The sequence below is a fragment of the Schistocerca americana genome, chromosome 2 (assembly GCF_021461395.2).
Source record: "Schistocerca americana isolate TAMUIC-IGC-003095 chromosome 2, iqSchAmer2.1, whole genome shotgun sequence".
In the NCBI taxonomy this organism is placed as follows: domain Eukaryota; kingdom Metazoa; phylum Arthropoda; class Insecta; order Orthoptera; family Acrididae; genus Schistocerca; species Schistocerca americana.
The window spans coordinates 174,673,773-174,687,901 of NC_060120.1; the positions used below are offsets into that span (position 1 = coordinate 174,673,773).

The following is a 14,129-nucleotide window of genomic DNA, read 5'->3' on the forward strand; positions in this document are numbered from 1 at the left end:
TACATGGTTGTCTTGATCCACAGCTTCAGTATGTCGTGAGAAAAGTGCGAATTGTGTTTCACATGATCGACGTTTTCGAAATCCATGCAGGTTGGCAATGAGGACGTCATTCTATTCAAGATACCACATTGTGTTTGAGCTCAGAATGTGTTATAAGATTCTACAACAAATCGATGTCAAGGCCATTGAATGGTAGTTTTGTGGATCACTTCTACTACCCTTCTTGTAGATGGGTGTGACCTGTGCCTTTTCCCAAGAATTGGGCACGGTTTTTTATATGAGGGATCTACAATAGATTATAGTTTGAAATGGGGCTAACTCAGTCACAAATTCATTCCAGAATCTCACAGGGATTTTATTGGGGCCTGGAGCTTTGTTCAGTTTTAACGATTTCAGGAGTTTCTCAGAATAACTGACACTAATACTTGTTTCATACCTTTTCAGTGGTATGAGCATTAAATTGGGGCAATTCATCTGGTTTTTCCTTTGTAAAGGAACATTTAAAAATGGAGTTAAAAGTTTCAGTTTTCTCTCTACCGCCACGCGGGATTAGCCGAGTGGTCTAAGGTGCTGCAGTCATGGATTGTGCGGCTGGTTCCGGCGGAGGTTAGAGTCCTCCCACGGGCATGGGTGTGTGTGTTTGTCCTTAGGATAATTTAGGTTAAGTAGTGTGTAAGCTTAGGGACTGATGACCTTAGCAGTTAAGTCCCATAAGATTTCACGCACATTTGAACATTTTTCTCTCTACCTATAGCCCTAAGCTTTGTTTTACACCTTTAATGCAGTCTTGTACAGTGTCTGTATACCATAGAGGTTCCCTCCAATTAAAAACTGTTCTACTGGGAGCACATCTGTCCAGTGTGTGGTCAACTATTCTCTTAATCTTGAGCCAGAGTTCCTCTACATGCTCCTGACCTGTGCTGAAAGTTTCTATTCCCTCACTGAGATATGCCACTAATGATTTTTGATCTACAGTAGTTTACTGATCTTCACTGATACCAGTTTCGATGTGGTCATTCTCAAAGATGTCAGGTCTGTTTGTTGCCATTAGATCCAATATATTTCCATCATGAGTGATGTGGGGCCCTGCCCACTCTTCGCTTACAGGATGCTCAAAGGATGCTGCGTTCTCGGATAGCTATAGAACAATTCAAACAAATCACATTAATAGTTCTTATTTCAATAAAGCAGACTGACAATACTTAACTTTGAATTTACAATGGTGTCGCAAGCGATGGGCGACATGCAAATAGAGTTCTTTGCTGTATACAAGGTCCATGTAAGCAATTGATATGCTATCGTAGTGCTGGTCTGGTACTATCCAATATTGTGCGAATACTGTGTGGTAGCGAGGCTGGCAGGAGCGGCGCTTATATTCTCTTCCGCTAGAGGGCACTCCTGTCTTGATGCGGTCCTCGTCAGTGGGCTATTGGCTGGCGTCGTCTCACAACCTTCTTTGCTCCTGCTTTCTTCGTCTTCGTGCCGGCACTTGTGTTTATCTACATCTACATCTACATTTATACTCCGCAAGCCACCCAACGGTGTGTGGCGGAGGGCACTTTACGTGCCACTGTCATTACCTCCCTTTCCTGTTCCAGTCGCGTATGGTTCGGGGGAAGAACGACTGTCTGAAAGCCTCCGTGCGCGCTCTAATCTCTCTAATTTTACATTCGTGATCTCCTCGGGAGGTATAAGTAGGGGGAAGCAATATATTCGATACCTCATCCAGAAACGCACCCTCTCGAAACCTGGACAGCAAGCTACACCGCGATGCAGAGCGCCTCTCTTGCAGAGTCTGCCACTTGAGTTTGTTAAACATCTCCGTAACGCTATCACGGTTACCAAATAACCCTGTGACGAAACGCGCCGCTCTTCTTTGGATCTTCTCTATCTCCTCCGTCAGACCGATCTGGTACGGATCCCACACTGATGAGCAATACTCAAGTATAGGTCGAACGAGTGTTTTGTAAGCCACCTTCTTTGTTGATGGACTACATTTTCTAAGCACTCTCCCAATGAATCTCAACCTGGTACCCCCCTTACCAACAATTAATTTTATATGATCATTCCACTTCAAATCGTTCCGCACGCATACTCCCAGATATTTTACAGAAGTAACTGCTACCAGTGTTTGTTCCACTATCATACACTCCTGGAAATGGAAAAAAGAACACATTGACACCGGTGTGTCAGACCCACCATACTTGCTCCGGACACTGCGAGAGGGCTGTACAAGCAATGATCACACGCGCGGCACAGCGGACACACCAGGAACCGCGGTGTTGGCCGTCGAATGGCGCTAGCTGCGCAGCATTTGTGCACCGCCGCCGTCAGTGTCAGCCAGTTCGCCGTGGCATACGGAGCTCCATCGCAGTCTTTAACACTGGTAGCATGCCGCGACAGCGTGGACGTGAACCGTATGTGCAGTTGACGGACTTTGAGCGAGGGCGTATAGTGGGCATGCGGGAGGCCAGGTGGACGTACCGCCGAATTGCTCAACACGTGGGGCGTGAGGTCTCCACAGTACATCGATGTTGTCGCCAGTGGTCGGCGGAAGGTGCACGTGCCCGTCGACCTGGGACCGGACCGCAGCGACGCACGGATGCACGCCAAGACCGTAGGATCCTACGCAGTGCCGTAGGGGACCGCACCGCCACTTCCCAGCAAATTAGGGACACTGTTGCTCCTGGGGTATCGGCGAGGACCATTCGCAACCGTCTCCATGTAGCTGGGCTACGGTCCCGCACACCGTTAGGCCGTCTTCCGCTCACGCCCCAACATCGTGCAGCCCGCCTCCAGTGGTGTCGCGACAGGCGTGAATGGAGGGACGAATGGAGACGTGTCGTCTTCAGCGATGAGAGTCGCTTCTGCCTTGGTGCCAATGATGGTCGTATGCGTGTTTGGCGCCGTGCAGGTGAGCGCCACAATCAGGACTGCATACGACCGAGGCACACAGGGCCAACACCCGGCATCATGGTGTGGGGAGCGATCTCCTACACTGGCCGTACACCACTGGTGATCGTCGAGGGGACACTGAATAGTGCACGGTACATCCAAACCGTCATCGAACCCATCGTTCTACCATTCCTAGACCGGCAAGGGAACTTGCTGTTCCAACAGGACAATGCACGTCCGCATGTATCCCGTGCCACCCAACGTGCTCTAGAAGGTGTAAGTCAACTACCCTGGCCAGCAAGATCTCCGGATCTGTCCCCCATTGAGCATGTTTGGGACTGGATGAAGCGTCGTCTCACGCGGTCTGCACGTCCAGCACGAACGCTGGTCCAACTGAGGCGCCGGGTGGAAATGGCATGGCAAGCCGTTCCACAGGACTACATCCAGCATCTCTACGATCGTCTCCATGGGAGAATAGCAGCCTGCATTGCTGCGAAAGGTGGATATACACTGTACTAGTGCCGAAATTGTGCATGCTCTGTTGCCTGTGTCTATGTGCCTGTGGTTCTGTCAGTGTGATCATGTGATGTATCTGACCCCAGGAATGTGTCAATAAAGTTTCCCCTTCCTGGGACAATGAATTCACGGTGTTCTTATTTCAATTTCCAGGAGTGTATAATCATACAATAAAGGATCCTTCTTTCTATGTATTCGCAATACACTACATTTGTCTATGTTAAGGGTCAGTTGCCACTCCCTGCACCAAGTGCCTATCCGCTGCAGATCTTCCTGCATTTCGCTACAATTTTCTAATGCTGCAACTTCTCTGTATACTACAGCATCATCCGCGAAAAAGCCGCATGGAACTTCCGACACTATCTACTAGGTCATTTATATACACTCCTGGAAATGGAAAAAAGAACACATTGACACCGGTCTGTCAGACCCACCATACTTGCTCCGGACACTTCGAGAGGGCTGTACAAGCAATGATCACACGCACGGCACAGCGGACACACCAGGAACCGCGGTGTTGGCCGTCGAATGGCGCTAGCTGCGCAGCATTTGTGCACCGCCGCCGTCAGTGTCAGCCAGTTTGCCGTGGCATACGGAGCTCCATCGCAGTCTTTAACACTGGTAGCATGCCGCGACAGCGTGGACGTGAACCGTATGTGCAGTTGGCGGACTTTGAGCGAGGGCGTATAGTGGGCATGCGGGAGGCCGGGTGGACGTACCGCCGAATTGCTCAACACGTGGGGCGTGAGGTCTCCACAGTACATCGATGTTGTCGCCAGTGGTCGGCGGAAGGTGCACGTGCCCGTCGACCTGGGACCGGACCGCAGCGACGCACGGATGCACGCCAAGACCGTAGGATCCTACGCAGTGCCGTAGGGGACCGCACCGCCACTTCCCAGCAAATTACGGACACTGTTGCTCCTGGGGTATCGGCGAGGACCATTCACAACCGTCTCCATGAAGCTGGGCTACGGTCCCGCGCACCGTTAGGCCGTCTTCCGCTCACGCCCCAACATCGTGCAGCCCGCCTCCAGTGGTGTCGCGACAGGCGTGAATAGAGGGACGAATGGAGACGTGTCGTCTTCAGCGATGAGAGTCGCTTCTGCTTTGGTGCCAATGATGGTCGTATGCGTGTTTGGCGCCGTGCAGGTGAGCGCCACAATCAGGACTGCATACGACCGAGGCACACAGGGCCAACACCCGGCATCATGGTGTGGGGAGCGATCTCCTACACTGGCCGTACACCACTGGTGATCGTCGAGGGGACACTGAATAGTGCACGGTACATCCAAACCGTCATCGAACCCATCGTTCTACCATTCCTAGACCGGCAAGGGAACTTGCTGTTCCAACAGGACAATGCACGTCCGCATGTATCCCGTGCCACCCAACGTGCTCTAGAAGGTGTAAGTCAACTAACCTGGCCAGCAAGATCTCCGGATCTGTCCCCCATTGAGCATGTTTGGGACTGGATGAAGCGTCGTCTCACGCGGTCTGCACGTCCAGCACGAACGCTGGTCCAACTGAGGCGCCAGGTGGAAATGGCATGGCAAGCCGTTCCACAGGACTACATCCAGCATCTCTACGATCGTCTCCATGGGAGGATAGCAGCCTGCATTGCTGCGAAAGGTGGATATACACTGTACTAGTGCCGACATTGTGCATGCTCTGTTGCCTGTGTCTATGTGCCTGTGGTTCTGTCAGTGTGATCATGTGATGTATCTGACCCCAGGAATGTGTCAATAAAGTTTCCCCTTCCTGGGACAATGAATTCACGGTGTTCTTATTTCAATTTCCAGGAGTGTATATTGTGAAAAGCAATGGTCCCATAATACTCCCCTGTGGCACGCCAGAGGTTACTTTAACGTCTGTAGACGTCTCTCCATTGATAACAACATGCTGTGTTCTGTTTGCTAAAAGCTCTTCAATCCAGCCACACAGCTGGTCTGATATTCCGTAGGCTCTTACTTTGTTTATCAGGCGACAGTGCGGAACTGTATGCCGGAACAAGTGGAATCCCTAACTATTTGTTCTAGCTCGATTGCAGAAAAGGCATTTAGCAAAGTGTCACAGGATGCCTTAACATGCCCACCACTAACAAAATTGTTATTTTCCCAATTAATAGTTAGATGATTAAAGTCTCCACCAATGTTTACAGTAGGTATTGGGAAGTTAAGTACAAGTTAACTGAGGTTTTCTCTTACGTTTTGAGTTACATCAGGAGATGAGTCTCGTGGGTGACAGAAGGATCCAATTATCATTTTATGCCCACCTCTGATAGTGAGTCTTGCCCAAACAATCTCGAATGCAGCTTCAATTTCTATCTTGGTGGACTCCAATTTCTATCTTGGTGGATTTGAGTTTCTTGTCTACTACGACAAATACACCACCTTCATTTCCCATTTGCATGTCCTTTCGGTATCCACTTAAATTTCCCAAAAAATCTCACTGCTATCAATTTCAGGCTTCAACCAGCTTCCTGTACCTAGTACACTACTGGTCATTAAAATTGCTACACCACGAAGATGACGTGCTACAGACGCGAAATTTAACCGACAGGAAGAAGATGCTGTGATACGCAAATGATTAGCTTTTCAGACCATTCACACAAGGTTGGCGCCGGTGGCGACACCTACAACGCGCTGACGTGAGGAACGTTTCCAACCGATTTCTCATAAACAAACAACAGTTGACCGGCGTTGCCTGGTGAAACGTTTTTGTGGTGCCTCGTGTAAGGAGGAGAAATGGGTACCATCACGTTTCCGACTTTGATAAAGGTCGGATTGTCGCCTATCGCGATTGCGGTTTATCGTATCGCGACAGTGCTGCTCGCGTTGGTCGAGATCCAATGACTGTTAGCAGAATATGGAAACGGTGGGTTCAGGAGGGTAATACGGAACGCCGTGCTGGATCCCAACGGCCTCGTATCACTAGCAGTAAAGATGAGAGGCATCGTTATCCGCTTGACTGTAACGGATCGTGCAGCCACGTCTCGATCCCTGAGTCAACAGATGGGGACGTTTGCAAGACAACAATCATCTGCACGAACAGTTCGACGACGTTTGCAGCAGCGTGGACTATCAGCTCACAGACTGTGGCTGCGGTTACCCTTGACGCTGCATCACAGATAGGAGCACCTGCGATGGTGTACTCAACGACGAACGTGGGTGTACGAATGGCAAAACGTCATTTTTTCGGATGAATCCAGGTGCTGTTTACAGCGTTATGATGGTCGCATCCGTGTTTGGCGACATCGCGGTGAACGCACATTGGAAGCGTGTATTCGTCATCACCCGGCGTCATGGTATGGGGTGCCATTGGTTACACGCCCCGGGCACCTCTTGTTCACACTGACGACACTTTGAACAGTGGACGTTACATTTCAGATGTGTTACGACCCGTGGCTCTGCCCTTCATTCGATCCCTGCGAAACCCTACATTTCAGCAGCATAATGCACGACCGCATGTTGCACGTCCTGTACAGGCCTTTCTGGATACAGAGAACGTTCGACTGCTGCCCTGGCCAGCACATTCTCCAGATCTCTCACCAATTGAAAACGTCTGGTCAATAGTGGCCGAGCAACTGACTCGTCACAATACGCCAGTCACTACTCTTGATGAACTGTGTTATCGTGTTGAAGCTGCATGGGCAGCTGTACCTGTACATGCCATCCAAGCTCTGTTTGACTCAATGACCAGGCGTATCAAGGCCGTTATTACGGCCAGAGGTGGTTGTTCTGGGTACTGATTTCTCAGGATCTATGCACCCAAATTGCGTGAAAATGTAATCATATGTCAGTTCTAGTATAATATATTTGCCCAATGAATACCCGTTTATCGTCTGCATTTCTTCTTGGTGTAGCAATTTTAATGGCCAGTAGTGTATTATGTGAGCTTCGTTGCTTTTCATGAGCTCACTTTGTTGTGAGTGCTTCGGCAGTTTACCATTAGGATTTTAATACTCTCACCTGTTGGAAGTATTTCTCTCGATCTTACACTGATACTTCTGCGTTTTCTACAGCGCTCGTTATCTGTATTGGATAGAGTGTCGCCTAATCTAAAAAAAAAAAAGACTCTGCATTCCACACACATTCAGTTACCTGAGTAGCAGCCTCTGATATGTAGTGCACACCTGACCTATTTAGAGGGAATCTACAGTCCTCAATCCTATAGCGCAAGTCCAGGAAGTCCCAGCCTAGCTTGTCACAGAACTTTCAAAGTCTCTCGTTCACTCCTTCCTGTCGACTCAGAACCAAAGGGCTACGATCAGTTCTGGGGACAATGATGCAAATTGTGAGCTTTGCTGAAATTCCACACACAAGGCTGGTCTTCTCAGCGTTCTCTGCCAGTCGCTGGAACGACTCAAGAACGACCTCGGAGCTCAGACGACAGATATCATTTGTTCAAACGTGCGCCACAATCTGCAGTTGGTTGCTCTCTGTTCCCTCAACTGCTGCCGGGATAGCCTTTTCAACATGTTGAATGAGGTCCCGAGACATAGACACTGAGAGCACCTGGTGTCCTTTCCTGACCGTTGCCGTCATTACCCTAAGGCGTACCACCATTCGCCATACGTTTGAACTGCCAACAATTACTATACCCCTACCCTTTTGTGTTTGCCTCCTCCTGAGACCCGACAAAACAGGTTTCTCTAAAGCAGGTGAAGTGAATCCCACTGGCTCAGTTTCAGTGAAAGAAACCATCTCAAACTTGTTGGTTAAGACGATCAGTACAACACCCTGAGTCCTCCCTGGTCCTCGTCCACCCTTTACAGGACGCCTAGATCCGTCATTCACATGTCACTCGCAGTCAAGTGGGCGGGTAATGACAGATCCTATACTTTCTACAGAGGAGAGATCCACAGGAGAGGATAGTACTTGAGTTACTTCTGGTACAGGTATCACAGACACACGACTTTTGGGAGCTCCTCCAACACACCGATTCACATCAGCTGCCAATCGTTTGACTGTACCACGGCGATTTCCAGCTGCTTACGAACGTCAACCAACTCATCCCGTGTTTGAGAACACCATTCACAGGGGGGCTGTATTTTAGCTGGTGCAATGCGTTACAAGGCAGTGAACAAATAACTTTAAATTAAACCTGCTGATTATCTTTTAATCCTTTGAGCTAAGACGTTGTTAATTTCCTATCAGAATTGAAGCAAATTCACAAAACAAGATTTCTATTACGGCAACATAAAAACCTATGGTAAAATTACCAGTTTCCTAAAATATTTTGATGTTAGTTATAGTTGGTAGGAAACTCGAAAACAGAGTTAATTTACCATAACTGCAGATAATATATAGGGCTACTCCTCTTTAACGGAAAACTAGATGTAATACAATATGTTAGTTAATATCTTGACCACAAACGACGATTTGTTACAATTATGCAAAGGACGATGATAACTTCCGAAAATTCTCAAAAACGCACGTTTATTTGAGTTGATATGCAATGAAACTCAGGGTTGAGGCATACTTTGGCTGAACTGTGAAACACGGACGTTGATTTGCTTCGAATTTAATCACCTATCCAAAACACTCGCGCCGCTAACGTACCAAAATATAGTTTTGTAAGCGCCCAACAAATTCTGAAACTAACGTGTTTCTCACGTAATTGTAGAATGAAATTAGAGAAAGATTATTTTGAACGAGGGCAGTCCTAATGCTCTCAAAAAATTTTAAAGGATCACAATTTAGCTAAAGATTACAATTGACAATAACAGTACTACTTTATCGCAGCACTCCCGAATGTTCGAAATTTCACATTATATCACAATACAAACGGGTATTGATAAAATCAATGAAAAATTGCGCACAAGAAACGACACGAACAGTAAAATATGCGAATCTAGAACTTAAAAGCGGCACACGATCTTGTACAAGCGGTCTCACACACGGGAAAATTTCTAAGTTGGCTTTTACATATAAACAAACTTGCGTATTGCGCGGATTTTTTCACTTGCCTGATTCTGTACACGCTTCTACACTAGTGCGCCGAAGAAGAACACTGCAGAGTAAGTTTATCTCGATGAAAATCGCTAAAATGTGCAGCACCAACAAAGCACGTTTTCTGACTGTTGCAGCTATCATTGAGTTACAGAAGAGAGTTAAAGCCTACAGAGAGTATAACTTAAAATTTTCATTTCTCTCAAATATCACCAAACTGGAAGCTGTTCAGATTTATTATGCTGTAGAGGAACTTCTGAGGTAGACCAACTTTGTGAACAATGTGTACATTTTAAAAGCCATCTGTAATCTATGAAGTAAGAAGATGGGGGACAAGTTGACGCCTTTTCCGTTTCTCTATAGAATGCTGGTTTTAAAAAATGGGTTATGTCTGTTAAAGAGAATCAAGAACAGAAGCGTGAAGGGAAAAAGATCAGTTAAATGATATTGCAGAAGTAATTTTGGTGTAGGTTACTAAACTGTAATGATTTACTTTGTATTTTTACCATATATAATGCCCAAATTCGATGCTTCTGTATTAAGTTTTAGGTAAAACCGGCTATTAAACAGTAGTGCTTATTATTTAACTTGCGCATGTACTTTGTGCTATGTTGTTGTTGTTGTGGTCTTCAGCACAACAACAACAACATAGCACAAAGTACATGTGCAAGTTAAATTATAAGCACTACTGTTTAATAGCCGGTTTTACCTACCTACCTACTTTGTGCTATACATTGTTTAAATAGGCTACGTCTGTAAAGTATAGAAGTGAAGTTAATGATTACCGTACGCAGATTTATTGTTGGTAGTCTGAAAATGAACAGTAATGCTGAAGTTTTGGAATGGGAGGCATAAAATAAATTATGGCCCTGGCTGCAGATCATCTTGTAACGCTATAGTAGCAGTGAGAAGTCATTTTTACAGATTGCGATGTTAGTATTGATTATTTTCCATAGCTCTGGCTGTAGATGTGTGTGTAACACCTATGAAATTCTTCCTTTTACTGACTTCTGCATACCTGTCGGCGACAAACAAATCGAATGCCTCTAAGTTAAACCAACTTGCAGTTGAACTGAAATAATATTGCTTCACCACTCAGATTATATGACTTCATTGTAGGCTATCTGCATGACTTGACACTGTAGCTCTGTAGGTGTGAGAAAGAAGATGCATTGCTGACAAGATGCAGAGGAAAGATTTACAGACAAGGATAGAGATAGATATGGCCCAGCCATACAGAATATTTCCAGGGCTTGGTGGGCAACACCAGCAACACATCAGCTGTAAGTCTGCAACAGCCTGCTCCATCAGCAATACTGCCTGACCATATCACAATACTGTGATGTATTGCAGTCCTTTTTTATCAGTGTTGTCTGCAATAATATTGCCATGAATATGCCCTTGTAAGTGAACCTTTAGGTTCAGTATGTGAGAGTGACATTTTTTCAATTTTTTTTTTTTTTTTTTTTGTCTTTGTGCTCCTTTTTAAAAATGATTTGCTGTGTTATTACTGAAGACCAGCATTTGAAGCTGGTTGAGTGTACACTTTATGAAAGAATGAATGAATACTAAAATACACCTCTTACCAGTAGAAAGTTGTACTCTGTCATTTACCCTGACTCTGGTTTATGATGCAACTATTCTGGATGCCACAGATTCCGGTTGCTCTGTTGCTGGTTCGTGGAGCAGAAGTGGTTTGACAACGTGGTGTTGCTCTTCATTGGGCTCAACTGCATCACGCTGGCCATGGAGCGGCCCAACATCCCTCCAGACAGTCCAGAGCGTTTGTTCCTCGCCACCGCCAACTATGTGTTCACCGCTGTCTTTGCTATTGAAATGTTTGTCAAGGTGAGCTACATAATACTTTCACTATTTTGTTGTCTCCCTGTAAACGAAGACAGAAAGTTACCTCAGATAAAAGGTGTACAGTTTGATTTATCAGGCAGTCTAGCTGCTGGTAGGGGTGGCCGAGCGGTTCTAGGCACTACAGTCTGGAACCGCGCGACCGCAACACAAGTGACTGTGTTCATAGAGGTACTGTGACTGATAAGTATGGACTGCTGATGCTGGGGTTGCATTACATTCAATTATGCATCACGGTTCTGCATTACCGTGGACGACCACCGTTGGCAAGTGTGGCAGCGACCTGGGAGATACACAGCAGTGTACTCCTGGCGTCATGATGTGAGGAGCCATTGAGTATGATTTCAGGTAAAGGCTGGTAGTAATTGAGGGAACTCTGATGGCACAACAGTATTTCACATACTTCCGGATCCTCATGTACAGTATCTCATGCGACAGTATTTTTTTGCCATTTTTTGAGTGGACAATGCTGCTCCACACATGGTGCTTCTCTCTATGAACTGTATGCATGCTACTGAGGTACTTTCATGGCATCAAGATCCCCAGATCTTTCTGTGATAGAACATGTGTGGTACCAGCTCAGGTATAATCTCTGCCCCAGTGCCAATATCCAAGGTATCAACGACCACTTACAGTCAGTCAGTCACCTTGCCTCAGGAGAGAATACGAAGGCTTTCTGACACCAGTCCACCCGACAGGAGGCCCTAGCCACATCACCTTTCATTTCAATGGTGCAAACTCAACCTTAGGAAATACAATTCAGATGATTTTTTTGCAGGCCTACAGGTTTTCTAAAGGTCCCATTTTGAAACTTATGCTCACAAAGACTCCTATCATATAATTTCAAACAAGCAATAATGACCTACTCAATTGAAGTCGTTATTGTGCAGCTTGAAATTTTTGAGGTGTATTGAATACTTGATGATGATCAGGAGAGCAGCTGGTTGTTATTGTCTACCAAGCATGATATTCCATCTCGGCACCCGCCAAACATCTTCAGGTGAGCCATCAAAGACTGACATCAGTTATCCATGTTACACAATTTATTAGTGTATTGTATGCATTTTTAGAATGATCATAATTCCAGGGGCAGCCACACTGCTTACAGGCTATACCCTCAATGGGGGAGCACCGGTCAGTCTTGCAATTATAATGGTAACACAATTGCAAACACATACATGTGGGTGAGCAGTGTCAGACTTGAACAGCTCACCTATAGACGTCTGGGTGGTTCTCAGAGGAAATATCAGGCTGGGCAGAAAATAATGACCATCTGCATTCCTAAAACATCACTGAGCATCCAGTACACCTCGAAAATTTGAGACTTGACAATAATGACCTATTTCCACCAAAAGAGGACATAAATGATCATATACTAAATGAAACACACTGTTAATTCCCATGGCTCCAACTGAATTAAAACTTACACATAGATAAACTAATTGAGAAGCTCAGTTCAGCTGATTTGCACTTAGAAATATTCCTCAACAAGGGAACCAAAAGACAAGTGTGTTGGCTTATTTTCTATAGGTTCACTCCCTTTTGTCTTTTGCAATTATTTTCCTGGCCGTAAATGTGATGAGAACCAAACTGTTGTGTTGAGTATACTGTTTCTATTTCAGTGTGGCACGACTTTTGACTTCATTAAAATAACTTCATTTGCACTGGCAATTATATATATTTTCCTTGGCTGTTTACAATCTATTTTAGTTATCGCTGGTGCTCTAATTATTTTAATAAACTTTTTGAAGTGTTGTTTAGAGAGATACTTTCAAATATTGATATAAATTTTTAGACATTATTTTAAATTTTACAAAACCATATTTTTCCTTACAGAGGGTATTAAATAATAGTGTCAAATATTTTGAGAGACGATACTACCCACCAAAACCAAAAAAAGTCTAACAAAGATCGGGTCTAAAATAATGCCATAAGACCTGTGAGCACTCATTCATCTTCACATCTTCAGTACTGGAAAACACATCTCTTCTACAGCAAGCTCTTTGCTTGCCATATTTTGGGAGATGGTAGCATGCCCCAAAACAGGGGAAACATGTCCAGTAAACATATACTCTGAAATGTGTACCTGAAGAGCAGTGAGCACTTGTTCAATAGAAATGTGTTTCACAATACGAAATATGAACAAGTACTCATAGCTCTCAAGGTTTGTATTTTAGAGCTTGTGTTACTGGAACTTTCTTTTTTCCTTGTTTTGCTCTATACTACTTCCTCCCAAGATATAGAAAGCAAAGAACGTGCAGTAGAAGACATGTATTTCACAGTTTCAAAGATGGACAAGTGGTTCTAGACCCTAAGGCAAGCATTTTAGAGCCCATGTTCATTGGACTTCTTTCCTTGTTTTGGAGTAACTACCACCACTCAAAACATTTGACACCCTTTTTTACCAGCCTGTGTACCCCATACCAAACCACTCTTATATCTTATTCTCCAAATATTGTTCCCTGATATTGTCAGTAATATTCATTGTTTCAATGGACATATAGCATGGCTGTATGGTACCATATTGTTCATTTTTAGTATTTGTCTACCGTGGCCAAATAGTGTACTGACAGTGGGATAAACAGTAATTTTTTGTGTGAATATTGCCTGTGAAAATATTATCAAAGTCCTACATTGAAACAGATTGTATCAGCAAAATTACTTATCCAACTCATTTCTCCTGTCAGAACCTGAAGAAATCCAAACTGAAATCTCCTCATACTGTTCACTGTTTCTTCATGTCCAGCTAGTACCTCAATAGTTACTCTAGATTTCTCATAAGTGCATGAAATGTTCCCAGAATTGATCTGTAGACTGTTATAATTATTACTCTTCAGTAACAATTCACAAACACATACTTCTGAGTTCTGAGATACACAAAAACTAACAATAAAAATATTTCTG

General features: G+C 45.0%; 1 protein-coding gene across 1 annotated transcript in view; it reads left to right on the forward strand.

Annotated features, from left to right (window-relative positions):
• The window catches only part of LOC124593853 (voltage-dependent T-type calcium channel subunit alpha-1H-like), a 452,274-nt gene that overhangs the window by 336,523 nt on the left and 101,622 nt on the right, over positions 1 to 14,129 (forward strand). The window contains exon 17 of the mRNA XM_047132201.1: positions 11,018 to 11,210. Coding sequence (XP_046988157.1) covers positions 11,018 to 11,210 — 193 coding nt within the window. The remainder of the gene's footprint in view (positions 1 to 11,017; positions 11,211 to 14,129) is intronic.